Source organism: Nyctibius grandis (assembly GCF_013368605.1).
Source record: "Nyctibius grandis isolate bNycGra1 chromosome W unlocalized genomic scaffold, bNycGra1.pri SUPER_W_unloc_1, whole genome shotgun sequence".
In the NCBI taxonomy this organism is placed as follows: domain Eukaryota; kingdom Metazoa; phylum Chordata; class Aves; order Nyctibiiformes; family Nyctibiidae; genus Nyctibius; species Nyctibius grandis.
In genome coordinates, this window is record NW_027167472.1 from 8,663,765 (window position 1) to 8,688,928 (window position 25,164).

The 25,164-nt window shown below is 42.4% G+C and overlaps 1 protein-coding gene across 2 annotated transcripts in view; it reads left to right on the top strand.

The window, feature by feature from the left end:
- The first annotated feature begins 498 nt into the window (after positions 1 to 498).
- Positions 499 to 25,164, top strand: part of LOC137677104 (F-BAR domain only protein 2-like) — a 117,844-nt gene continuing 93,178 nt past the window's right edge. For both annotated transcript variants that reach the window (XM_068424291.1, XM_068424292.1), the window contains exons 1-3: positions 499 to 639; positions 9,949 to 10,040; positions 17,062 to 17,136. In XM_068424291.1, the coding sequence (XP_068280392.1) occupies positions 610 to 639; positions 9,949 to 10,040; positions 17,062 to 17,136 (197 nt within the window). In that variant the 5' untranslated portion in view covers positions 499 to 609. The remainder of the gene's footprint in view (positions 640 to 9,948; positions 10,041 to 17,061; positions 17,137 to 25,164) is intronic.

Sequence of the window (25,164 nt, forward strand, 5' to 3'; positions counted from 1 at the left end):
CCCAGGTTGCCCAGAGAAGCTGTGGCTGCCCCCTCCCTGGCAGTGTTCAAGGCCAGGTTGGATGGGGCTGGGAGCAACCTGGTCTGGTGGAAGGTGTCCCTGCCCGTGGCAGGGGGTTGGAACTAGATGATCTTTAAGGTCCCTTCCAAACCAAACCAGTCTGATTCTATGATTCCTGGGTGTCAAATAATTCGTATGCATTCAGTATAGTCACTCCTAATTGGTTAAGGAATTTTTTAGAGGGGATTTTACTCAAGATTTCTGAGTCTGCCTTCCACAAGTATGTTCATATTTCTATAGATATCAGGGTTTCTTCACTTCTGAGACAGCACTTCTCAGCTGCGGTGGGGCCGGCGCTGTGGGCATGCGCGCGCCTCTCCTCTGCCGGTGCGGGGGGAACGCGACGCGCCTGCGCAGGAGCCGCGGCACCGGCGGCAGCTGTGCACATGCGTGGCATTGGGGGGTGGTGATGCTGTGTGGAAGGAGGCGGTTGCATCGTAACGGAAAGGGTGGTGCGGCGCGTTGCGACAGCGTTTTTTTTTTTGCTCTCTTGTGTCTTGGTGGTTGAGGCGGCCGGGCCTGGGCTCGTGCTCGCTGAGGGCCGGGGCAATGATGGCGTACTTCGTGGAGAACTTCTGGGTAGGGAAGTGCCTCGGGCCGGTTCCTCCGTGTCGCGGGTGGGAGGGGCAGGGCAGGGTGCGGTGCATCTGGCGTACTCTCCGCGGAACAGCCTCGACTCTTACGCCACCCTGGGGACTGGGCTTGGGCCTTGCCGCGGGGAGCGCGGCGGAGGGATGGTGTCCGCTGTCCTCTCCGTGTCACTCTGTGCCTTTGCGGCGGCCTCCTGCGCCTGCCGCTGCTCGCCTCGCCTCTGCCAAGCTGGGCCGTGGGGGAAGCGCCCTGCCCCTGCCTCGCGCAGTGCTCGGTGGTCTGTTAGGGAGAAACGATGGGGAAGAGGGTTTGCTGGGCCAAGGGGTGTGCAGATACGAGCGGGAGACCCTTTGCTAGGGGGGTCTTACTCTTGCAGCCACTGTGGTGCATAGATGGGGCTTCTACTGCAGTCTCATTTCTCTTCGTTAAGCCTCCCATACAGGGCAGTTGTTTGGGGGAATGGCACTAACTGTAACAACTTACAATTGTATCATGCAAGAGTAAAACTGCATCTCGGAACTTTATGCTTTTTTACCGACAACTCATTTCTGTCTGCATGATAGAAGGTACAGCCTGAACAGTAGCCAGCAAGAGAAAGAACAGACTTTATAGTCTGTTTTAGAAACATAATTTGTCAGTTATCTCTATACAGATACTTATCTTTTTAATTGGGTAGTTATACATGGAGGAAAAACTTAAAATCAGGATTTGGATTATTGAGCCTTGTGTGAAATGAAACTTGTTTTCGTTGTTACTGTAGCTGGTCTGAAACATCAAAGTAAGTGTTCTTTTAAGTTATTTCCATTATTCATAGCTAGGTTTTGTCACTTTGAGTATGCTCATACTGGTGCAGTAGAATAAAAAGTATTCATTATCATTGACTTACTGTTTTCTTAGCACTACTTAGTGTTGCATAAGTTTTGATATAAGTTTGATTTTTAAACTGTCTGGTGCAGGCAATACTCTTGTTAATTGTGAGTCTATTAAACTGTTTCAGGTCAACCAAAATAAGCCACTTCTAAGCCAGTCAGTATATATTTGTTAATTGTTTTAAATTAATTTGATTCAACTGTTGGAAGTTCTATATAAAGCTGAAACTGATCTCTGTGTAATGCTGTGCATGGTAAGTCTGGAAGTTCTGGGATATAAAAATGTGTGTTTAAATTGGTTTTGACAAATTCTTTTTATTTTATCTTTTTAATTGCTGGTGTTACCTGTAGATTTTTGAGAATGGCTGTGAGGAAGATTCCTTTCTTTTCAATTTCTTTTGTAACATGTAAGGGCTGGCTGTGTCCGGGTTAATTAGCTTAGCTTTGTGAAGAGGCTTTCTCTAATTAGTGTAAGACATATTCTCATATGTGCTTATGTGATATGAGTGATAATGAGACTTGTCATGCTTCCACCTGGAGTTCCATTCACATGTTTACATAGTGCTACTCTTCTGCTTGGCATACAGTTGGATGCTCAGTTTCAAGAGAGCTGTTGTGCAATATTTGCTCAGTCTCTTCCCTCTGTGCATTTAGCATGAATTGGCAACTTTTCATCTTTTTATTCAAAAATATATTTTTAATTATCTACATATAGATAAAAATATCTGTTCTTCTTCATCTGCATAGAGCTTCTCTGGAGCTGATCTTTATTTAGTTTATTGAAGCTGGAAGAAGAAAATTGAAATTGCCAGGTTGCTTTTGTTTTCAAACTCCTCAAAACTTTCAGAACTGAAGAAGATATGTTGCCAGTGTAAACATCAGGTGACTACTTTTTTTGATTTTTGATGCTCTCAATTTTATGTAGCTCTTTCAGACACTTGGTAATTGAAAATTACTCTTAGCTAGCTTTCAAAAATATAACACCATAATATTAATCAGAAGAATATTTTCATGTATACAGGGTCCATTAAATAATTGCCTAGGTGGAAAGTATGAAACATGTTACTTTTTTGAAACTGCAGCAAACAGCAACAGTTTAAACAAAATGACAATGATGTTTATCAGAGCATCTAAAATGAGTTTAAATTTACCTGGAGTTAGGTGAATGAAAAGAAGTCAACAATACAAATGGACAAACCATAATGGCTAGTATATGTCTTTCTAAGTTTGTGGGTAAAGAGAAGATTGTTTTTGGTTAATATTTAAAACTTTCATTTTAGAATTACAGGAATGTATACCCAGTTTCTATTGTTTTGTTGCACTAAAATTTGTAAATTAATTAAGTAGGGTATCTTTTAAGCAGCATAAATCAAATCTTGTAGTTGTTGAAAAGTTGTACCTAGTTTCAGCAAATTTCCCCCATTAATGGATATTGTCTACAGTTATTATTTGGCACATTGGTGTAACTCTGGAACAACTCTGGAATTTTCTTGATACAGACAAATTTTTCTACCAAAAGGACTTCTATGCCATTATGATCTATCTGTATTGGGATTTTTGCATGCATAATCTGTTAGCCAAGGGTGTGGGTTTTTTTCATTCACCTATCTGACAGAATAGTATGGGTGGTACTTTTAAGTAAAACTAGCTGTAGGACAGCTTCTCTAGAGCTGACCAAAACAAGAGGCAAAGGATACAAATTTTTCAATTCTCACCCCAAAAACTGAAGCAAGTGACTTTATTTCCCCCATTCATTCTTTTCTAGACTTTTCCTATTTAGTGCTTATCTAACAAGAGGGGTGGTTTTTTTGGTCATATTTTATTGATATATCATGTTTGCCATAGGCAGTTGTAAGGTTTAACTAGGGTTTGGAAACTTAATTTGGAGATTATCCATTTTTTATTTTATGACAATTTGAAGTAAATTAGAGAACTAAACTTTTCATGGTTAAAAAGAAATTCTGTAGTTAAGTTGGAGTACCACTTCCAAATGTTGCAGTTTGAATATTTGTCTGCCTGTTGCCTGGAGAATAAGTTGTGGGCTTGGTGTAGGCTATTTTAAAAAAAGAGGATTAAGCGGGTTATGACTTAAATAACTTATAATCAAAAGTATAGTTTTTCTCAATCTGTTCCATTTCTTCAGTGTAATGTGGTAATATGGTCTTGTTTAAAGGATTGAATAGGGGTAAAGGATGATTGTGCATGCTTAACCACTGCTAATGGTAATTCACTTATTGACAAATGTTTCTTTACTTGCTGTACTTGGGGGGGGAAATCAAACTTTGTCTGAACTTCTCTCATCAAGCTTCTGAAGTTTGACCAAAATCAAAATGTGTTTGAGAACTGCATGTGCCTTTTATTGTCTCATCTGCTCTGTTTTTCTGTGATAACAGTATTTGTAGCTGTCCTCTTCTTGCTTCTCACACTAGCTCAACAAGTAGTATGTATCTGACCAGTCATAGAAACTTTAGAATCACCTTAATAGTTGAGAAACACTTGTTTACATTGAGTAAAAAGAGGGTGCTATAACAGAGTATAAGCTTTTTACACTAATAGATGTTAATGTTGAATGGTTTTGGTCCAAAGTAGACAGAGCTTCCACTTATACAATTTGATTAGAAACATAGGAAATAAATACTGCTACAGATTGCCCAAAAATTTCTGGCCATTTTACCAAATGTAAGTTTTAAATTCAGAATCATCTTTTATATTCAACACAAACTTAAAATTTTTCAAAGTCTATTAAGTAGTTTAGTAAAATAGAGTTCCTGTAATCTGTTTCCTGTTATGTATAAGCCATGGAAATGCTGAATTCCGACTTCACAATTGCTGACAGGGTTACTTTCATTTCCATGAGAAAAATCATTGCAGTTAGTTCTCAATGAAGGGATATGGAAGGACTGTCTGCTCTATTTTTCCATGACTCTTAATTTATTTTGTATGCAAAGTTGGTCAGTAATGCCTCATTCATTGTAGGCTTATTTAAGTGAAGTGTTTAGTTGTATTTGAAGTCTTGTTTCCTCTTATGGCTTGCTGTCAGGAGACATCTATACTATATCCACAGAAGAGCTCTCTTATGGCAGTGTAAAATGGGAAACCTCAACAAGAACGCTAGCTTCTGAAGAGAGTTTTGTTAGCTCTAGGGAAAAAGGAGAAAACTGCTAATGAACTTCAAAGTAATTAAACGGAGCCTATATGGAGAGGGGACTGCTTACATTTTGCATTCTTATACACAGTTTTACAGTTGTTTTCTGTTGAGTAATGATGGGATCATCCTCAACAGATGGTGTTTTACCATTGAAATGACATTCAGAATGGTCTTTCAAACTGATGTGGAAGTCTGTTGCATATAATGTGAAAATCTGTTGCATATAACCTGATATTAGAAATGATAAGAGATTCCTCTTTCTCCAAGATCCAACTTCTAGAAGAATCTGCATCTGACTTTACTGTCTGTCTGTCATAGCAGTGGATGGTAATTGCTTCTGAATGGGAGTGGAAGGTCTCATCTATCTACTGTGTTTATTGTTACGAAACTTTCACAACCCGCCCGTGTCGACTGAGGAGAGAGGCTAAGACACAAAGTATAGAATTACAAGAGTAATTCTTTATTCATGTGCATGAGGTGTCCCATTCAAATTGGGGCACTCTGCATGCGATTTTACACAGGGTTCTTATATGTTTCAAGCATTCAGGTACAACATGATTTGACCAATTGCTACTTAACACACACTACTGTTTTGCAAAGCAGCTATAATTCTATGGTGTCATCATCCATCTCCTTTCTTGATCTCGATGTCCCTGGAGTCAGTCTTGCTGCAGTTACTTATCTCTGATGCCAGATAACGGGAGGGTTTCACAGAGGTGTCGAAGAGCTGGGATGCTGGTGTGATCTGGGTAGTCCAGGGGTACCCTTTATTCTTTAGGGTGGGGGCTGTCGTTTTCCTCCTTGCAATGAGCTGGGGTCCTTTAGTCATGTTTACTTAACCATGTCTGTGCAGCATACAACGTAAACTATATATATCTTAAGAAAGTTCATACAGTTTCATACTATAAAGACTAATTGGTACAATGGTTAGGGAATGAGATTTTTTTTTTCCTAATGTTATTTAATTTTAAGTAGGTTGGTACTGGGCTTTTCATGATCCCAGCTATTACTGTTGCCATCAGGAAGGAACGGGTAAAAACATGTAATGAAGAAAAATTGGCTAGACATACAATTTCCATGTACAGGATTTTATACAATGTGTATGGGGAGGGGTAGTGTTGAGGAAGAACAACCAAAGCACAAATAAAGTGTTGATGGCTGATGTGCACATAGATGATACATACTTGTTTTTTTTGTAAATTGAACTACCTTTTTTCCTCTTAGCTGCAGCATACATCTCTGTCTTTATCCTAAACAGAGAGCATTAACTCTGCTGCTCAGTGTATTAATTGTTTGAGCTACTCTTCATGAAAATAACTACTAAATGAAGTAGTTGTGGATAGGCCATAGAGCTTTTCCTAAGCAGAAAAATGTATGCTCTCTGTGCTGAGATACCATAGTTTGACATAGGTACACATCTCCAAACATGAGCAGAAGATAATGTAATTTATAGAATTGTCATCAGGTTAATCATCAGTACTCTTGATCATGTAACTTGTAAATAATTGAACAGTTTTGAAATCTAGATGTTTGTGCTCATAGGTGGAGTATGGTATTGGTAAGGTAGGCTGCACTTGGCATTATATTTGCAAGTGAAAACGTCTTTTAGCTGTGCCAAACTTAAGCCATATAGGCCCTCGAATCTGGGAGTCTGCTTTGGGCTTGCTGCTTTGTTTAAACCTTAATATATTTTTCACATAGCCTCTTAGCCTCTGATAACTATTGATAATGTATAAAAGGTGTGGCTTTTGGGGGACTTTTTTAATTGAGGAAAGTATCTGTTCTGTTTCTCTTGTGCTTTCTGCTATTCAATATGAAGTCAAGAACAAGAGTAGGACTGATTTGAAAACTTCATTTAAGTGGAAAAACTAGTTTGTTTGCAGTAATCTTCAGTTACAGTTAGGGAACAAGATGATGATGAGAATTGTTTTTTTCTGGCTCATTCCATTCTGTAAAGGTTTGCAAAGTTACATTTCTGATAGATTATCAGCCCTCAGGAATGCTGCAGCCAGAGGCTGGGTCATGGCTATGCTACCCTTCCTGTATTTCTAAACTGGCAGGAAATTTATGGAGCTCCAGTATAGAAAAGATTAAAAGCTACCCCATTATGAAAAGTTGCTTTTAAAAGTTGTCCTGGTTTTGGCTGGGATAGAGTTAATTTTCTTCCTGGTAGCTGTATAATACTGTGTTTTGGATGAGAAGAATTGTGGAGGCTTGGTTAAGTGAGAGGGGGCATGATTTCATGCTTCTGAGCAGTCTGAGCAATCCAGGCTCTGAGCAAGAGTTAGGCCCGGAGCGAGTCACCTTGGACTCTCCTTGAACGCTGCAAAAATGCAACAAAACAAGAACTTGGCAGTTGTAACAAACAGATAAGAGAAACAGGAAAAGGGGAGGGGGTGCTTATCGCTCTGTGTATCTAAAATTATAGACCAATCGTATATGCTACTAGTACGCGTGGACAGCAAGGCTTTACCAATGGAAATGCGGGCTTTGGTGCGTGATCAGCGTGCTCTCTGCTTAGAGTCTATATATATCCTGTACGTATAATCATTAAACGGAGAACTTCCATACTCATATTGGGATTGTGTCGTTACTCTGGGACCGTCGCCCAGCACCCAAGAGCCGCGCCCTCGACTCCCCCTTTTCTTCAAAGAATGTTGATAAGGCACTGATGTTTTAGTTGTTGCTGAGCAGTGCTTACACAGAGTCAAGGGCTTCTCAGTTTCTCATACCGCCCCGCGAGCGAGGAGGCTGAGAGTGCCCAAGAAGTTGGGAGGGGACACAGCTGGGACAGCTGACGCCAACTGACCAAAGGGATATTCCATACCATATGATGTCATGCTCAGCATATAAAGCTGGGGGGAGTTGGCCACGGGGTGGCGATTGCTGCTCGGGGACTGGCTGGGCATCAGTCAGTGGGTGGTGAGCAATTGCATTGTGCATCACTTGTATAATCATTTATTATTATTAATTATTGTTTTTCCTTCCTTTTCTGTCCTATTAAACTGTCTTTATCTCAGTCCACGACTCTTACTTTTTTTTTTCCCCTGATTCTCTCCCTCATCCCACTGAGGGGGGAGGAATGAGCGAGTGGCTGTGTGGTGATTAGTTGCTGGCTGGGGTTAAAACAACAAAAGTTCAGAAGCAGTGTGTGTTCAGCACATTTTGATCAATGTGTTGGTTTAGGTAGAAGAAATACCTTAAAGCAAGGGAAAGAACACTTCATAAAGGAGAATTTTATTAGTTTTTCTGGAAGAAATGCTTAACACTTATTTGTAAAAGTTTATCTCCAAATTTAGGCATGATAACTTTGATAACTTTGCAGTAGTTAAATAAGAGGGGGTTTTGGTATTCTAATTGAAAATATCAGTAAGGTCTTAATTACAGAACTATTCTGGTGGTTTTGTAATGCAGTGGCATTCAGGGTTTATATTGAGTAAATACAGAAAGTTAATAAGGTACCTATTAGTGCACCAGTAGTCAAAATTATTCTGAGCTTCAAACTGGTTAGATAGGAGTGAAAGGGGAGTGAAATTGTTTACTTTTTGCATTTGCAGATATCTTATTTTTAATAAAAGTGGATCTGGCTTCCTCAAACCTAATTTGCTAGCTATTAGTTCTTAATTGCATTCCTCACACACAAATTGTTTAAAAAAGTGTTTGTTATCATTAACTACTCCAAACAGTTTATTGAACTGTTGTGATTAACCTGGTACTTGGAATAGTAAGACTACATTTAAAAAAAAAAAAAAAAAAAAAAATATTTCCTACTAGTTGGTGTTCTTATCCTTCTTTTATTTTTCAAACATACAAAAAGCCTTGCTCTGTAGATAGTCCTTTTAAAGTTTGCTGTATTTTGGTGTATTCAATTTAGTTCTGCTTGTACTTTTTACAGACCTTTCTGTAATTGCACTTACGCTAAACTGGTCTGCATTTTGATGAACTTTTTCAGGTTACAACTTACTGCAGTCTTAGGAGCAGTCATTTTATAGGTGTCTGTCTTTGTTTTTTGTTTTCCCTGATGTTTGGAAGTAAAGCAAATAATCCTAGTGCAGTTAACACTTCACAGAAGTGGGCCTACTACTGTGGCTGCTGTGAGGTTCTTCCATTCACCTGTGGCCGCTTCCACTTAAGCGGATAGATCCCTGTCTGCTGCCTCCTCCTTGCTCCCATCTCTTTTGCTGAGCAATGCAGCTGTTCATGTCCTCATAGTGATCTGGATCACTGATCTTTGTCTTTATTTGCTAGCTTTATTTTTCAACTGTATAATTTCCCTGATCAGGTGTGCCTTACGGCTGCACAAACAAATTTTTCCAGAACAAAAAGGACAAATGATTGGAATGGTGTCTGACCAAATCCTTAGGCTTCTTTCACTGGAGATGTAGAGCTGCCATTGTGAAAAGTCCAGGATTCTGCTTCTCATCCTTCTTTCCATTCCAACATGAACGTGCATGCGATTTTCCTGAGGGCATGCTTCTGTGTCTTTAGTAGCAGCAGCATTATGGATCTGAAGCTTTTGGAAGGCAGGAGGGGAATGGATAGTTTGACAGGAAAACTTATAATAGCAGTGGTGTTATGCCATGCCTTGCCTCACCTTCCTTTCATTTATTGTTGCTTTCTCCTGTTCGGGGGAAGTTCACCATGGTGCCAGAGGTGATAAGCTGTCTGAGTTTATTAATCAGTTTTTAGGGCAATGTCTCAGTTTTAATGGTGAGATATGCCTTACTGATTGGAAAATGTTTTAAGTTTTAAAACTAAACTTAAGAATAGACAAAGAGAAGTTACCTGTGAGAAGGAAGAAGTTAGTGATTTTTATCAATTTTACAAAAAACAGAGAAATATCCATGAAGTATGACAAATTGGGGAGGTGGGATATCCAGTGATTCCGAAGTGTGAATTTTAGTTCATAGGATATAATGAAAGATATGAGGGAAGGAAGAGGGAATGCACTATTAGGTATGTGTTTAATAACATGGTAAGTGAAAGAATACAAGACCCGTAGAAATCTAGAAAATAAATGGCTTTAAATATAGTCTAGAAATATTTAATAGAGTTGTCATTCAAAGGGTAGTAGTGGCTGCTGAGGTGATTTTAGTTTGTTTTACATATAAGGGATTGAAGGGAACTAACAGCAATTGGTAAAAAGCTGAAGCATTAGAAATCATTCATTTCATGAAACTTGATCAGTTATTAAAATGCATAGGTTCTATACTTTCTTCTGTAATTGTTTTAGCATGTCGTGTTTCATAGTTCTACTTCATTTTTATTATTAATCTTTAGGGGGAAAGGAACAATGGCTTTGATGTCCTCTATCACAACATGAAACACGGACATTTGTCAACAAAAGACTTAGCAGACTTTATAAGAGAAAGGTAAGTATTCATCCTTGCTAATCCTGGCTCTTTAATATACTGTTTGTGGGTTTTATTTAAGTTTATCATTATGTGTTACAGTAACATGCAAAGTATATAAAAATCAATGAGCATTTTAAAATATCTCTCATATACTACAAGAACATTTAGGTTTATTCCATTCACTTAAAACTGAATAGTGACTCTTAAGCATCAATTAATAACAAGCTTCTAATTTTTAGGTTTGAATTAAAAAACGAGTAAAAAACTAGAAATGTCACATTAGGTGTCCAGTAGTTTATTTAAATTAATCCCAATTTTTTGTCATGTTTGGAAGAAAAGCAATAATTTAAGTAGTAAAAATTATCAGTCTTTCAAAGTTTTTGACCATAGATGTAAAATTAGGGTATTAGCAACTTCTAGTATGATCTTAAAATTATACTTTTAGATTAAGATGTTGAGAAACTAGGTTGGTTAAAGAAAAGGGAGTGATATGTATGGACAAGAAAATGATACGCAGAAAATAACCCAGGTTCTCCTTTATGGGATGGAAGGGACAGAACTGAAATCTGCAAATGTGACAACTTCCTAAACAGATGTTCTTTATAAAAGACAACTGCTGCTGCTACTTTGAACATAAGAATTTCCATTCTGGATGAAATTAATGATATGTCTGCTTCAGAATTTTGTCTTATTCAGTTACTGACACCAGATGATGCATGGAAAAAACTTGCAAGAGGCTAATTGAGGACCTGTTTCAGTGAAGGTTTCTTGTAGTAAAAGCTGTCAAAAAAAGCCTTTGTTTTCTGGATTTTTTTCATAAAAATTTCAGTTTTGGCCTGAAATAGACCTCAACAAAGAATTTTTTTTAAAAAAATTTCCACAAAATGTAACCATCATGGATCTGGCAGGTATTCAGTGACACTGACATTTGCATAGTTTCAAAGGGAGTTGAAGTGGAGAAAATGACAAAAATCTTTCCACTAAGTGAACAAGTGAATTCCAGAGCCCATATGTGATGGGCAGTCTCCTGTTGGAAGGACTGCACAAACCAAGAAATCTTGTGTTTCAAGAATCCCTGATTCCAGAAAACACATTATGAAGCCAGACAGGGTTCTGGTGAAATCCTGCTTTGGATTTAGTGGAGGGATATCATGCTGTTGATGTTTAGTATGAAATGTTTAGGGCTTCACAAGCTGCTAAAATTGTTTTTTATTTATTTATTTCAAAACTGCTTAACTGCTTTTAATATTGACTGTTATAAAAGTTTGCCTTGTGTTATCTTTGTGAGTGCCTGGATCTTTCCTTTGAAACCTGCTTTAATTCTTGGAATCAGTCATTTTTTTATAGTAGTAAGCCATAGATCTAAGCTGTACATCATGTGGATGCATATTTAATTTTATTAGCTTTACATCTGTTGTGTTTTGATTTATCTCCATATTCAGATCAGAAGCTTGCTCACTCTGCTTCTTATCTCCTTTATGCTGTATTCTTTGGGCATGCTCCATTTTATTCATATTGATCCTAAGGTGAAAGGTCTTATGTAAATGGGTAAAAATAACTTGATGCTATATCTGTTTTTGATTCTTTTATTTATGTCACCATAATAAAGCAAACTTGACAGTTCATTCTTGTCCTGGTTTGGCCTAAACCAGGCCGATTTTCCTTTCAGTGATTTTTAGTATATGTGCTGCTGAAGATGGTTTAATCGCCAGCCCAGCTTTAAACCGTGACAATTCTACACAAAATTACCAGTAAAAAGAATGTGGCGTTCTAGTTTTTTTCACTCTGTCGGTTTCTTCAAATGAAATTTTAAATGAGGTGTACCTTTATAATCAATAAATATTTGGACCTTTCTCCACATATTAAAAGTGTTTTAACTGAAGTTTCTGCTAATTAATTCTAGTGATTTGGCAAGAAGGAGGCAATATTTTTTTATCGAAGTAAACAAGTTTAAATAATATTTAAGACTAAGGATTAATGACCATCTAGGAACACATGAGGATTCACATGGGCACTTTATCTTCAATGAGAGATCAAGAAATGTAGTTTCTCTTCTTGTGAATAGATCAGGACATGCCAAAGAGATGTGCAGCCATCTTAATTACAGCATTTTTGATAAAATATATGAAAAATTTCAGTTCTAGTTAATACACTGAGATTCCCTAGAATCTTAGCATTACATTTTAATTTATTTAATAAGGCTTCAGTATACTTCCTTAAGAACAACTTGCCCTGGGATTGGAAAATACCTGTCAGTGATGCAGACCAGCAGCAATAAGTTCAGTCCTTTCCAGTGATGATCTCCCTGTCAGATATTAAACCTGGTATCTGTTCCATTGTGTTTTCTTCAGCTCTGCTTTATTGATGCATCTCAGTATGCCAGGTTGCCATTAAAAAAAAAAAAAAGTTGAATGCCAAATAGATGCTGCTTTTCAAGTCAAGGGTGCATCACTGATCAATCTCAGTCTAAGCTAGTGGTAGTTTGTGGCATATAGTTTGTAGTTTCAAAGAAATAGATGGACTTTAAATATTTGGTGTCCTTACTTTAGTGAAAATGTTTGAGTGTCCCTATCTAGGCAGTGAAGCCCTTCCACTACCATTGTGAGGTTATTGTAGTATGTCAATCTATTTCCCAGGAAATAAATATGGTTCAGTAGCACACATTTATTCATGTGGGTTAAATTCTTGATCTCAAAAGAAATTGTATCGGGCAGTACTTCAACAGTATTTTACAACAGTCTGATTGTCTTGACTGTGTTCTGTTTTGCGTCTGTTTATTGCAAAGAAATTAAGAGATGTTGCACACAATTATCTTTTTCCCTACTTCCTCCACAGTATAGTCTGAATATTATTTTGCAGTACTCTCTTCTGCTAGAAATATGTAAGTGGATGAGCAAGATTCATTAGGAGCCTCCTAGATCTAGTGTTTTTATCCCCTACTTACACTTGATTTTCTGAGCTGTTCCCTATGAAAACTAAACTTACATATGTTTTAAATTTCTTCACATCTGCCCTTCCATTTCTTCTGAATATATTGGCCAGTTTTATTTAGATGTGGAGATATAGGAGAGTGAAAACTGAAAATTGCTGGCTAGCTAGAGGAGAGACATCTGAGTTGGTGATAATACTTACAAAAACTTAGAGTACTTTACTGTCAAACAGTGTATACAGTTGTCAGCTGGTCAGTCAGCATTGCTTGTGTCTCCAGACTAGCCAGAATATTTACTTTTTTTATGGGTATGGCATAAAAGAGAGAGGAAAGATGGTTGAGTGTATTTGGATGTAGACTGCTTAGGGCACAGAGGACATGTCTGTATGAAGTCAGTCTCCATTAGTTGTGCTGTTCAGAATAGTGTTTTGGTTGTGTGCAGCCTAATCAGGAAAGAGTCTATTGTCCCATTTTCTCTAGCCTTAGAAATAGTAATAATGAAAAAAGAAAAATTGTCTAGTATGTGGAAAAATGTGGTTTTTTTTATTATAGTCAGCTTAAGCATTTTCATGAAAATTTTTCTTTCAAAACTTCTGTAAGAACCTTCTGAAATTGCAAAGTTGTTTCCTCTGAAAAAACAAAACTGGATATCCCTAGAAGGAGCAGAAGGTTTCCCCTTTGGCTGTGTTCAGTTAGTCAATACTAATTCAATTTTCAACTGTGTGTGTTTCACTTTTTCATTTTTAAGTATTTGTTAACGGTCAAGTCCTAAAAGAACTGAGGGACAGTTGGATCTATGGTTCTTTATTGCCTTTTGTCTAGACATTCTGCTACTGTGAATGGGAAAGACTTGCTCAGTCAGTAGTTATTGCTTTCAAGGAGGTTCAGATATGTCTCCTGAAAGAGTGAATTTTGTGGCATGCAATCTGCTCGATGTTGGTAAATCTTGGGTGGTGCAGGATATCTGTCTGCTGAAAGATAGGTATCTTTGTTCTATTCTTGATAAAGCATGTAGAAATTATGTTTTAAAAGAAGTTAAAATATAGAAGATTGGGCTGCCCCCGCAGTGTTTTGGTTTTGTGGGATTTTTTTTCTTTAAATACTGGGAAGATTTTGTAGGTCACAGAATCAACCAGGTTGGAAGAGCCCTCTGGGATCATCGACTCCAACCGTTGCCCTGACACTACCCTGTCAACTAGACCAGGGCACTAAGTGCCATGTCCAGTCTTTTCTTAAACCCCTCCAGAGATGGTGACTCCACCACCTCCCTGGGCAGCCCCTTCCAATGTCTAATGACCCTTGCTGAGAAGAAATTCTTCCTAATGTCCAACCTGAACCTCCCCTGGCCAAGCTTGAGGCTGTGTCCTCTTGTCAGGTGAACTGTCTTGTGTTTGTGTGCATTTAACACCTAAAATATTTGTGTAAGAAACCGCTGTGCTCAGCTAGAAACTGAATATGTATTGTTGGCTTTTCTCCAGAAGTCTTTCAAACATTTTTCTGTATCATTTGTCTGTAAGCATCATAAAAATGAAACTCCTTGATCAGAAGAAACTGGCAATGCACATATTTCCATTTCAGTTTAAATGTTTAACAGATTCCAATCAAAGACAGATTTTCAAATCAGTGAAAATTAATTTACTCGGATATTCATAGTGTGCTACCAGTACATCACAATGCTCTGGGAAGTCAGTTGATAAAACAAATGTAGATGCTGCATTGTGCGCTGGCAGCCTAGAAAGCCACCCGTGTCCTGGGCTGCATCCCCAGCAGCGTGGCCAGCAGGGCGAGGGAGGGGATTCTGCCCCTCTGCTCCGCTCTCGTGAGACCCCCCCTGCAGTGCTGCGTCCAGCTCTGGGGCACCAACAGAAGAAGGACACAGAGCTGTTGGAGCGAGTCCAGAGGAGGCCACGAAGGTGATCAGAGGGCTGGAGCCCCTCTGCTCTGGAGACAGGCTGAGAGCTGGGGCTGTTCAGCCCAGAGAAGAGAAGGCTCTGGGGAGACCTTCTAGCACCTTCCAGTGCCTGAAGGGGCTACAGGAAAGCTGGAGAGGGACTTTTTACAAGGGCATGGAGTGATAGGATGAGGGGGAACAGTTTTAAACTGACAGAGGGGAGATTGAGATGAGATCTTAGGAAGCAATTCTTTGCTGTGAGGGTGGTGAGAGCCTGGCCCAGGTTGCCCAGAGCAGCTGTGGCTGCCCCCTCCCTGGCAGGGTTCAAGGTCAGGTTGGATGGGGCTGGGAGCAACCTGGTGTGGTGGAAGGTGTCCCTGCCCGTGGCAGGGGGTTGGAACTAGATGGTCTTTAAGGTCCCTTCCAACCCAAACTGTGCTGTGATTCTGTGATATACATGCCCACTAGTCAGCAACAGCATGTTTTGGTTGTTAGTGCTTGTAACTCTTGTATGTTGATAATGTGTAGTAAGTTGGGGAATTCCAGTTTTGTGGAGATTGCTCATGTAAGTATTTTGTAAATTGCTCCAAAGACAGGTGTGGATTTTTGTCAGAAATCTTGTGGTTTTTCTTTGGGAAAAAAAAAAAAAAAAAAAAGATTGAGCTCTCAAATCTAGAAAAATTTGATAGAGGCTACTGATAATTAATCAAAATATATTGTTCATCATGGTAATTAAAAAAACATCAATGTGTCTTCTGGATGTCTGTACATATGTGCTTGTTGCTGTGCAGTGAGCAAGAATTCCAAACCTTGGAAACTTAAACTTCATCAAGAATTTTTACATATGGGAAAGGAGGAGGAAGTTTTGATTTTTTTTTTTTTTTTTAATGGTGAATAACTTTGTAGTTGTTTGTAGGTGGGATTTAAAATGTAATTGAATTACTGCATTTTACAACTTAATCCCCTTCTCTAAATTGATTGTCTAACTGAATGGATTGTTATTTTGGAAGTTCAGTAGGTTTAAATATATGCTCCTCTGTCAAAGTTTCAGGTGACTGCTACTACTTTGTTTCATATTTTCATAAGAAAATTCTTTTTTCTTGGAAAGTGTTGCTGTGAAGGAGAAATAAACACAACTGCCTCAGCAATAAGTGATTATAGTCACGGTAACTTGAGAGAAGGGTTAATTAGTCATCTCCCTTTTTTTCCTCCTCTGTCCCTGAATAAAGGTATTACAAAGGAAAGAAATTGCTTCAAGCTTTTGGATTTTCAAGAAAGACAATTACAGTATTTGTTCAAATCCAGGATGCTTCTAAATCTAAGTTGACACTACATATTGAGTATTGATTTAGGGTGGAAAATTAAAATAGTGTGTATCTTAATAATAGGAGGGTGAGGAAGATTGATGGGGGAAGGACTTCTGGGGAGTCACTGCCATGATATGTTGTGTGTGACTGCTATTCCATGGTAATTGCCCCAGCACAGGCTCTAAGGAGGAAATCTATATAGACCCTTGGACTTTGAATCTCCAAAAGACAAGTAAAAATGTGGGTTTGAGTGCAGGAAAATATAATGAAACTTTATGTAGAGAAGAGTTTATCCAAAAGAAATCAGAATGTATTGAAACTTCCTTAAAAAGAATTATAAACAGTAGAACACGATACATTTCATTGCATGTTACTTGACTGTGTTTTCCAAATGCAAACATCACTATGCAAAGAACAAAAAAAAAAAAAAAGACTAGACCTCATTTTATTTAATGTGAACAAATGTGATTGCTCAGTAAGCATTCAGTTTGGTTTTTTTTTTAATGCTTTCATTACAAATGTATTTGATTTTGTTGCTCTGTAAATCTCTGGTATTTAGACAGTGTTAGGTGGGTGTTTGTTATGTCACTGTGTTCTGACTCTTACTAAAAGAATGTTAAAGGCAGAGGGGAACAGCAGAGAGTATAGGAAGGAAGGAATCGTCTTTTGCAAGTCTTGAGCCCTTGGGTTTTACTTGTTTCTGTTCCCTGCAACATTCTGTCACAGTGTTCTTAGATTTTTTTTTTTTTAAATATACTGTGGTTTTGCATATAGGTTTTGAGGGGCCATTAAAATGGAGTCATTTTCAGCTAAAGTAAAAAGTCCTATGCTTTGCACCTTTAGAATGCATATTAAGCTGTCTTCAAATATCTTCAAAATTTCGATTATGCTTTTGATTGCTTTCTTTGACAGAGCTACAATAGAGGAGGCATATTCAAGGTCAATGACAAAACTAGCCAAATCAGTGAGCAGTTACACACAACTTGGGTAAGTAAGTGTGTATAAGAGAGAAATAATTAACTGCATACATGTTAAGAACTGAGTTTGATTCTGAATATTCTTTTGATAATGTTGAAGGTAGCATAACTTTGCCACCTTTAGAAATGATTGTTAGTTCTTCAGTTACTATCATGCAGCTATGACAAAAACAAGACAGTACAGTTATTTATTCACAGTTTTTAAAAAAAACAAAACAAACCACCACCATGGAGGAATTGTCTGTTCCTCTGTGTTTAAGGTTGAGTTCTTTTCAGACATAATAAAGAATGTGACTTTCTATTCTGTGTTCCCAAGCCTATGGTAATTATTTTGAAGAGAGAACATATGGTCTGCAAATGTGGCAGTGAATTTAGTTATTTCTATTATTTCTACTTTCTAAAGTGTTATCTCTGTCCTCAGACATGTTAAGAATGAGACTTTTCAATAGATTTATTCCATATTTTAATATTTTATACATGGGATATGTTTTTTTAAAAAAGGATGATTAATGGATGTTTTCATTAGAAAGATTATGCCAACAGCTCAGACTTCTTAGATGAGGCTAAAGATTATTTTTATTTGTAGTAATCACAGCTAGAAATGTGGAGAGCTTTCATCAGTGGATAATTTGATACCAGTTGTTGCTGCTCTGCAAAGGTTCTTTATCTGCATGTTAGCTTGAACATCCTCAGTCGCCGAGGGGAGCAGCTCCGGTGCCGGCCGGATGCGCAGCGGAGCGCCCTAGCACGGTGCACAGGGGGGTTTCCCGAACCGGGGGAACCTCAGAGGGAGCTGAGAGAGCTGCCAGGAGCCCGCAGCTCGCGCCACAGCGGCTGACGAAACCTGGGGGGGTCGGGAGTAACTGCAGCCCAGCCCCCCCCTTATATTAAAGAAGCCCTTAGGGAGCGCCAGTGACTAGGAGTGCTGCAGGGAAGGGTGTGCAGGGAGGGCACTGAAGCTCTGCCAGCTCGACCAAGGAGCAATGGTATCCACCCGGCAGAGAGCCAAGGCCTCTCTAAGGTCTGCACCCGCCACAACCGACCCAGCTTCCCAGACAGAGCTACAGGGGGGACACGGCATCACAGAATCACAGAACGTTAGGGATTGGAAGGGACCTCGAAAGATCATCTAGTCCAATCCCCCTGCCGGAGCAGGATTGCCTAGACCATATCACACAGGAACGCATCCAGGCGGGTTTTGAATGTCTCCAGAGAAGGAGACTCCACAACCTCTCTGGGCAGCCTGTTCCAGTGTTCAGTCACCCTCACCGTAAAGAAGTTTTTCCTCATATTTATGTGGAACCTCCTGTGTTCCAGCTTGCACCCGTTGCCCCTTGTCCTGTCAAGGGATGTCACTGAGAAGAGCCTGGCTCCATCCTCATGACACTTGCCCTTTACATATTTATAAACATTAATGAGGTCCCCCCTCAGTCTCCTCTTCTCCAAGCTAAAGAGACCCAGCGCCCTCAGCCTCTCCTCATAAGGGAGATGTTCCACCCCCTTCATCATCTTCGTGGCTCTGCGCTGGACTCTCTCTAGCAGTTCCCTGTCCTTCTTGAACTGAGGGGCCCAGAACTGGACACAATACTCCAGATGCGGCCTCACCAGGGCAGAGTAGAGGGGGAGGAGAACCTCTCTCGACCTACTAACCACACCCCTTCTAATACACCCCAGGATGCCATTGGCCTTCTTGGTCACACAGGCACACGCTGCCTCCCAGGTGTCCGGCTGCAGGGCCTGCCCTGCTCTCGTGCCAGCACCGGACCGCAGCAGTGAGCACACCTGTGGGAGGTGCGCCCAGGTAGAGGAACTCCTCTGCTTAGTGACAGAGCTCTGGGAGGAGGTGTGCAGGATGAGGAGTATCAGGGAGTGCGAGAGAGACTATGGGAATTGCACCCTACCTTCACTGGGACAGGCCCGATAGGCAGCCGGGGCACAGGACAAGGGGGATTCCCCGTCCTCTCCCCGCATGGCTGAACATAGCGACTTAAGGGATAGGAGGCAATGGCAGCAAGTTCCTGCCCGGCACAGCAGATGCGTCTCCTCCATGACTACTCCACCTTCCCAGGTGCCCTTGCATAATAGGTATGAGGCTCTGCAAGGGGACCAGGGTAGTAAGGAGGAGGATGGTTTGACTAGCTCTGAGGTGTCACCAAGGTTAAGTCGGCCTAAGCACTGTGTCAAAACAGTGTCCGTAAAGAAAAGAAGACGGGTCGTTGTCATGGGAGACTCTGTCCTGAAGGGAACAGAAGGCCCAATATGCAGACCGGACCCCCTTCACAGGGAAGTCTGCTGCCTCCCTGGGGCCTGGGTTAAAGATGTGAAGACGAAGCTTCCTACCCTGGTAAGGCCCTCAGATTATTATCCGTTATTGATACTTCAGGTTGGCAGCGACAAAATAGCCACAAGAAGTCAGAGGGCAACTAAGGGAGACTTCAGGGCCTTGGGTCGACTGGTTAAGGGGTCAGGGGCACAAGTAGTGTTCTCCTCTGTCCCTCCAGTTGCAGGGTGTGATGAAGGAAGAAACAGGAAGAGTCAGGAGATCAATACCTGGCTCCCGGGACTGCTGTCACTGGCACAATTTGGGGTTTTTCAATCACAGGTCAACACACCAGGCCTGCTGGTGACAGATGGGGTACGACTGTCTCAAAGGGGGAAAAGGATCTTTGCAGAGCAGTTAGCAGGGCTCATTGAAAGAGCTTTTAAACTAGTATGGAAGGGGGAAGGGGATAAAACCAGGCTCGCTACAGACAAGCCTGGGGGCGGCACACCAGTGTTTGAGGGACGGTGTGCTGGTGAGGTCCTTTGATCTGCCTTCTCAGTGGAGGCAGGGGATGGAGAGCCATGCAGAAGCAGGGATGCAAGGATTAGTGATGGGTTAGAAACCACAGAAGTGTCTGAGAATGGTCATGCAGGAATTAGGGCTTCTCCCCCACAAAGGTGGTGGGATCAATAGCCCAGCTGAAGTGCATCTACACCAATGCACACAGCATGGACAACAAACAGGAGGAGCTGGAAGCCCTTGTGCAGCAGGAAAACTATGACATAGTTGCTGTCTCAGAAACATGGTGGGATGACTCCACAACTGGAGTGCTGCAATGGATGGTTATAAACTCTTCAGGAGGGATAGGCAAGGTAGGAGAGGCGGTGGGGTGGCCCTGTATGTTAGGGAGTGTTTTGACTGTCTAGACCTTGAGGATGGTGACGATAGGGTTGGGTGTTTATGGGGAAGGCCAACAAGGCAGATATCATGGTGGGAGTCTGCTATAGGCCACCCAGTCAGGATGAAGAGATAGATGAAATATTCTATAAGCAGCTGGGAGGAGTCTCACAATCAGTAGCCCTTGTTCTTATGGGGAACTTCAACTTACCAGATGTCTGCTGGACATACAGTACAGCAGAGAGGAAACAGTCTAGGAGGTTCCTGGAGTATGTGGAAGAGAACTTCCTGACACAGCTGGTGAGGGAGCCAACTAGGGAAGGTGCCCCGCTGGACCTCTTGTTTGTGAACGGGGAAGGACTTGTGGGTGACGTGATGGTTGGAGGCCATCTTGGGCACAGCAATCATGAAATGATAGAGTTTTCAATTCTTGGAGAAGTAAGGAAGGGGGTCAGCAGAACTGCCACCTTGGACTTTGGGAGGGCAGACTTTGACCTGTTTAGGAGCCTGGTTGACAGAATCCCTTGGGAGGCAGTCCTGAAGGGCAAAGGAGTCCAGAGAGGCTGGACACTCTTCAAGAAGGAAATCTTAAAGGTGCAGGAGCAGGCTGTCCCCATGTGCCAGAAGATGAGCCAGTGGGGAAGACGACCGGCCTGGCTGAACAGAGAGCTTTGGCTGGAACTCAGGAAAAAAAGGAGAGTTTTTGACCTTTGGAAGAAGAGGCAGGTGACTCAGGAGGACTACAAGGATGTTCACAGAATCACAGAGTGGTTAGGATTGGAAGGGACCTCTGGAGATCATCTAGTCCAACCCCCCCTGCCAAAGCAGGTTCACCTAGAGCATGTTGCACAGGGTCGCGTCCAGGCTGTTTTGAATATCTCCAGAGAAGGAGACTCCCCACTCTCCCTGGGCAGCCTGTTCCAGTGCTCTGGCACCCTCACAGTAAAGACGTTTCTCCTCATATTCAGATGGAACTTCCCATGTTTCAGTTTGTCCCTTTTGCCCCTTGTCTTGTCGCTGGGCAACACTGAGAATAGTCTGGCCCCATTCTCTTGAAACCTGCCCTTAAGGTATTTGTAAGTGTTGATAAGATCCCTCCCCCTCAGTCTTCTCTTCTCCAGGCTAAACAGACCCAGCTCCCTCAGCCTCTCCTCATAAGATGCTCCAGTCATCTGATCACAGAATCAACCAGGTTGGAAGAGACCTCAGGGATCATCGAGTCCAACCGTTGCCCTGACACCAACCTGTCAACTAGACCATGGCACTAAGTGCCATGTCCAGTCTTTTCTTAAACACATCCAGAGATGGTGACTCCACCACCTCCCTGGGCAGCCCATTCCAATGGCTAATGACCCTTTCTGAAAAGAAATTCTTCCTAATGTCCAACCTGAACCTCCCCTGGCCAAGCTTGAGGCTGTGTCCTCTTGTCCTATCGCTAGTTGCCTGGGAGAAGAGGCTGACTCCCACTTCACTACAACCTCCCTTCAGGTAGTTGTAGACTGCACTAAGGTCACCTCTGAGCCTCCTCTTCTCCAGGCTAAACAACCCCAGCTCCCTCAGCTGTTCCTTGTAGGTCAGACCCTTCCCCAGCTTGGTCGCCCTCCTCTGGACTCGCTCCAACACCTCAACATCTCTCTTGAAGTGCGGGGCCCAGAACTGGACACAGGATTCAAGGTGCGGCCTCACCAGTGCCGAGTACAGAGGGACGATCACTTCCCTAGACCGGCTGGCTACACTGTTCCTAATAGAGGCCAGGATGCCATTGGCCTTCTTGGCCACCTGGGCACACTGCTGGCTCATGTTTAGCCAGCTGTCGATCAGCACCCCCAGGTCTCTTTCCGCTGGGCCGCTTTCTAACCACTCTTCCCCCAGCCTGTAGCGCTGCATGGGGTTGGTGTGGCCCAAGTGTAAGACCCGGCACTTGTTCTTGTTGAACGTCATGCCGTTGGTCTCGGCCCATCTATCTAACCTGTCCAGATCCCTCTGTAGGGCCTTCCTACCCTCCAGCAGATCAACACTCCCACCCAGCTTGGTGTCATCTGCAAATTTGCTGAGGGTGCACTCAATCCCTACGTCTAGATCATCTATAAAGATATTGAACAGCACCGGCCCCAGAACTGAGCCCTGGGGAACCCTGCTAGTGACCGGCCGCCAGTTGGACTTTGCCCCATTCACCACCACTCTCTGGGCTCGGCCATCCAGCCAGTTCTCAGTCCACCTCACTGTCCACTCATCTAACCCACACTTCCTGAGCTTTCCTATGTGGATGTTGTGGGAGACAGTGTCAAAAGCCTTGCTGAAGTCAAGGTAGATAACATCCACTGCTCTCCCCTAATCTACCCAGCCAGTCATGTCCTCATAGAAGGCCATGAGGTTAGTCAAGCATGATTTCCCCTTGGTGAATAGTGTTGTGAGGCTCTGCAGGGAAAAAAATAGAAAGGCTAAAGCCCAACTAGAACTTAATCTGGCCATTGTTGTAAAAGGCAATGTAAAAACAATGTAAAAATGTTTCTATAAATACATTAGCAAGAAGAGGAGGCCCAAGGAGAATCTCCTTCCTTTATTTGATGAGAGGGGAAACATTCTGACAAAGGCTGAGGAAAAGGCTGAGGTGCTTAATGCCGCTTTTGCCTCAGTCTTTAGCAGTAAGACCAGTTGTTCTTGGGGCATCCAGCCCCTGAGCTGGAAGACAGGGACAGGGAGCAGAATGAAGCCCCCATAATCCAAAGGGAAATGGTCAGCGATCTGCTACACCACTGAGATACGCACAAGTCTATGGGGCTGGGTGGGATCCACCCAAGGGTACTGAGGGAGCTGGCGGAAGTGCTCACCAAGCCACTTTCCATCATTTACCAGCAGTCCTGGCTAACCAGGGAGATCCCAGGGGACTGGAAGTTAGCAAATGTGACGCCCATCTACAAGAAGGTCTGGAAAGAGGATCCTGGGAACTGCAGGCCTGTCAATCTGACCTTGGTGCCAGGGAAGATTATGGAGCAGATCATCTTGAGTGCCATCACGCGGCACGTACAGGACACCCAGGTGATGAGGCCCAGTCAGCATGGGTTTATGAAAGGCAGGTCCTGCTTGACTAACCTGATCTCCTTCTATGACAAGATGACCCACTTACTGGATGAGGGAAAGGCTGTGGATGTTGTGTACCTGGACTTTAGTAAAGCCTTTGACACCGTTTCCCACAACATTCTGGAGAAACTGGCTGCTCATGGCTTGGATGGGTGTACTCTTTGCTGGGTAAAAAAAACTGGCTGGATGGCTGAGCCCAAAGAGCTGTGGTGAATGAAGTTAAATCCAGTTGGTGGCCAGTCACAAGTGGTGTTCCCCAGGGCTCAGTGTTGGGACCAGTTCTGTTCAATATCTTTATCAATGATCTGGATGAGGGGATTGAGTGCACCCTCAGTAAGTTCACAGGTGACACTAAGTTGGGTGTGAGTGATGATCTGCTGGAGGGTAGGAAAGCTCTGCAGAGGGATCTCGACAGGTTGGATCAATGGGCAGAGGCCAACTGTATGAGGTTCAACAAGGCCAAGCGTCGGGTCCTGCACTTGGGGCACAACAACCCATTGCAACTCTACAGGCTTGGGGAAGAGTGGCTGGAAAGCTGCCTGGTGGGAAAGGACCTGGGGGTGTTGGTCAATGGCTGGATGAATATGAGCCAGCAGTGTGCCCAGGTGGCCAAGAAGGCCAACAGCATCCTGGCTTGTATCAGAAATAGCGTGGCCAGCAGGACTAGGGAAGTGATTGTCCCCCTGTACTCGGCACTGGTGAGGCCGCACCTCGAATACTGTGTTCAGTTTTGGGTCCCTCACTACAAGAAAGACATTGAGGTGCAGGAAGAGCAACAAAGCTGGTGAAGAGTCTGGAGAACAAGTCTTATGAGGAGTGGCTGAGGCAACTGTGGGTGGTTAGTCTGGAGAAAAGGAGGCTGAGGGGAGACCTTCTTCCTCTCTACAACTACCTGAAAGGAGGTTGTAGCAAGACGGGTGTCAGTCTCTTCTCCCACAGAACAAATGAGAGGACAAGAGGAAATGGCCTCAAGTTGCACCAGGGGAGGTTTAGATTGGATATTAGGAAAAATTTCTTCACGGAAAGGGTTATCAAGCATTGGAACAACAGGCTGCCCAGGGCAGTGGTGGAGTCACCATCCCTGGAGGTATTTAGAAGACATGTAGATGTGGGGCTTAGGGACATGGTTTAGTGGTGGCCTTGGCAGTGCTGGGTTAACAGTTGGACTTGATGAGCTTAAAGGTCCTTTGCAACCTAAATGTTTCTATGATTCTATGATGATGACTTTAGCCTGTTTAAGAGGCTGGTGGACCGAGTCCCTTGGGAGTCGGTCCTGAAGGGCAAAGGAGTCCAGGAAGGCTGGACATGCTTCAAAAGGGAATTGCTAAATATTCAGGAGCAGGCTGTCCCGGTGTGTAGGAAGACAAGCCGTCGGGGAAAAAGACCGGCCTGGTTAAACAGAGAACTTAGGCTAGAACTTAAGGAGAAAAAGAGAGCCTACTTGCTCTGGAAGAAGGGTCGGGTAACTTGGGAGCTCTATAGGGATGTGGCCAGGTCGTGTAGGGAGAAGATTAGAAGGGCCAAAGCTCAATTAGAGCTTGATTTGGCTGCTACAGTCAAAGATAACAAAAAAAGCTTTTACAAATACATCAACAGCAAAAGGAGGGTCAAGGAGAGCCTCCACCACTTGCTGAATGAGGAGGGTAGTGTAGTGTCAGGGGATGAGGAAAAGGCAGAGGTGCTCAATGCCTTCTTTGCCTCGGTCTTTAGTGTCAAGACTGGTTGTCCTCAGGAGACTCGGCCCCCAGAGCCTGAAGTTAGAGACGGGGGGCTGTGTGAACCCCCCGTAATCCAGGA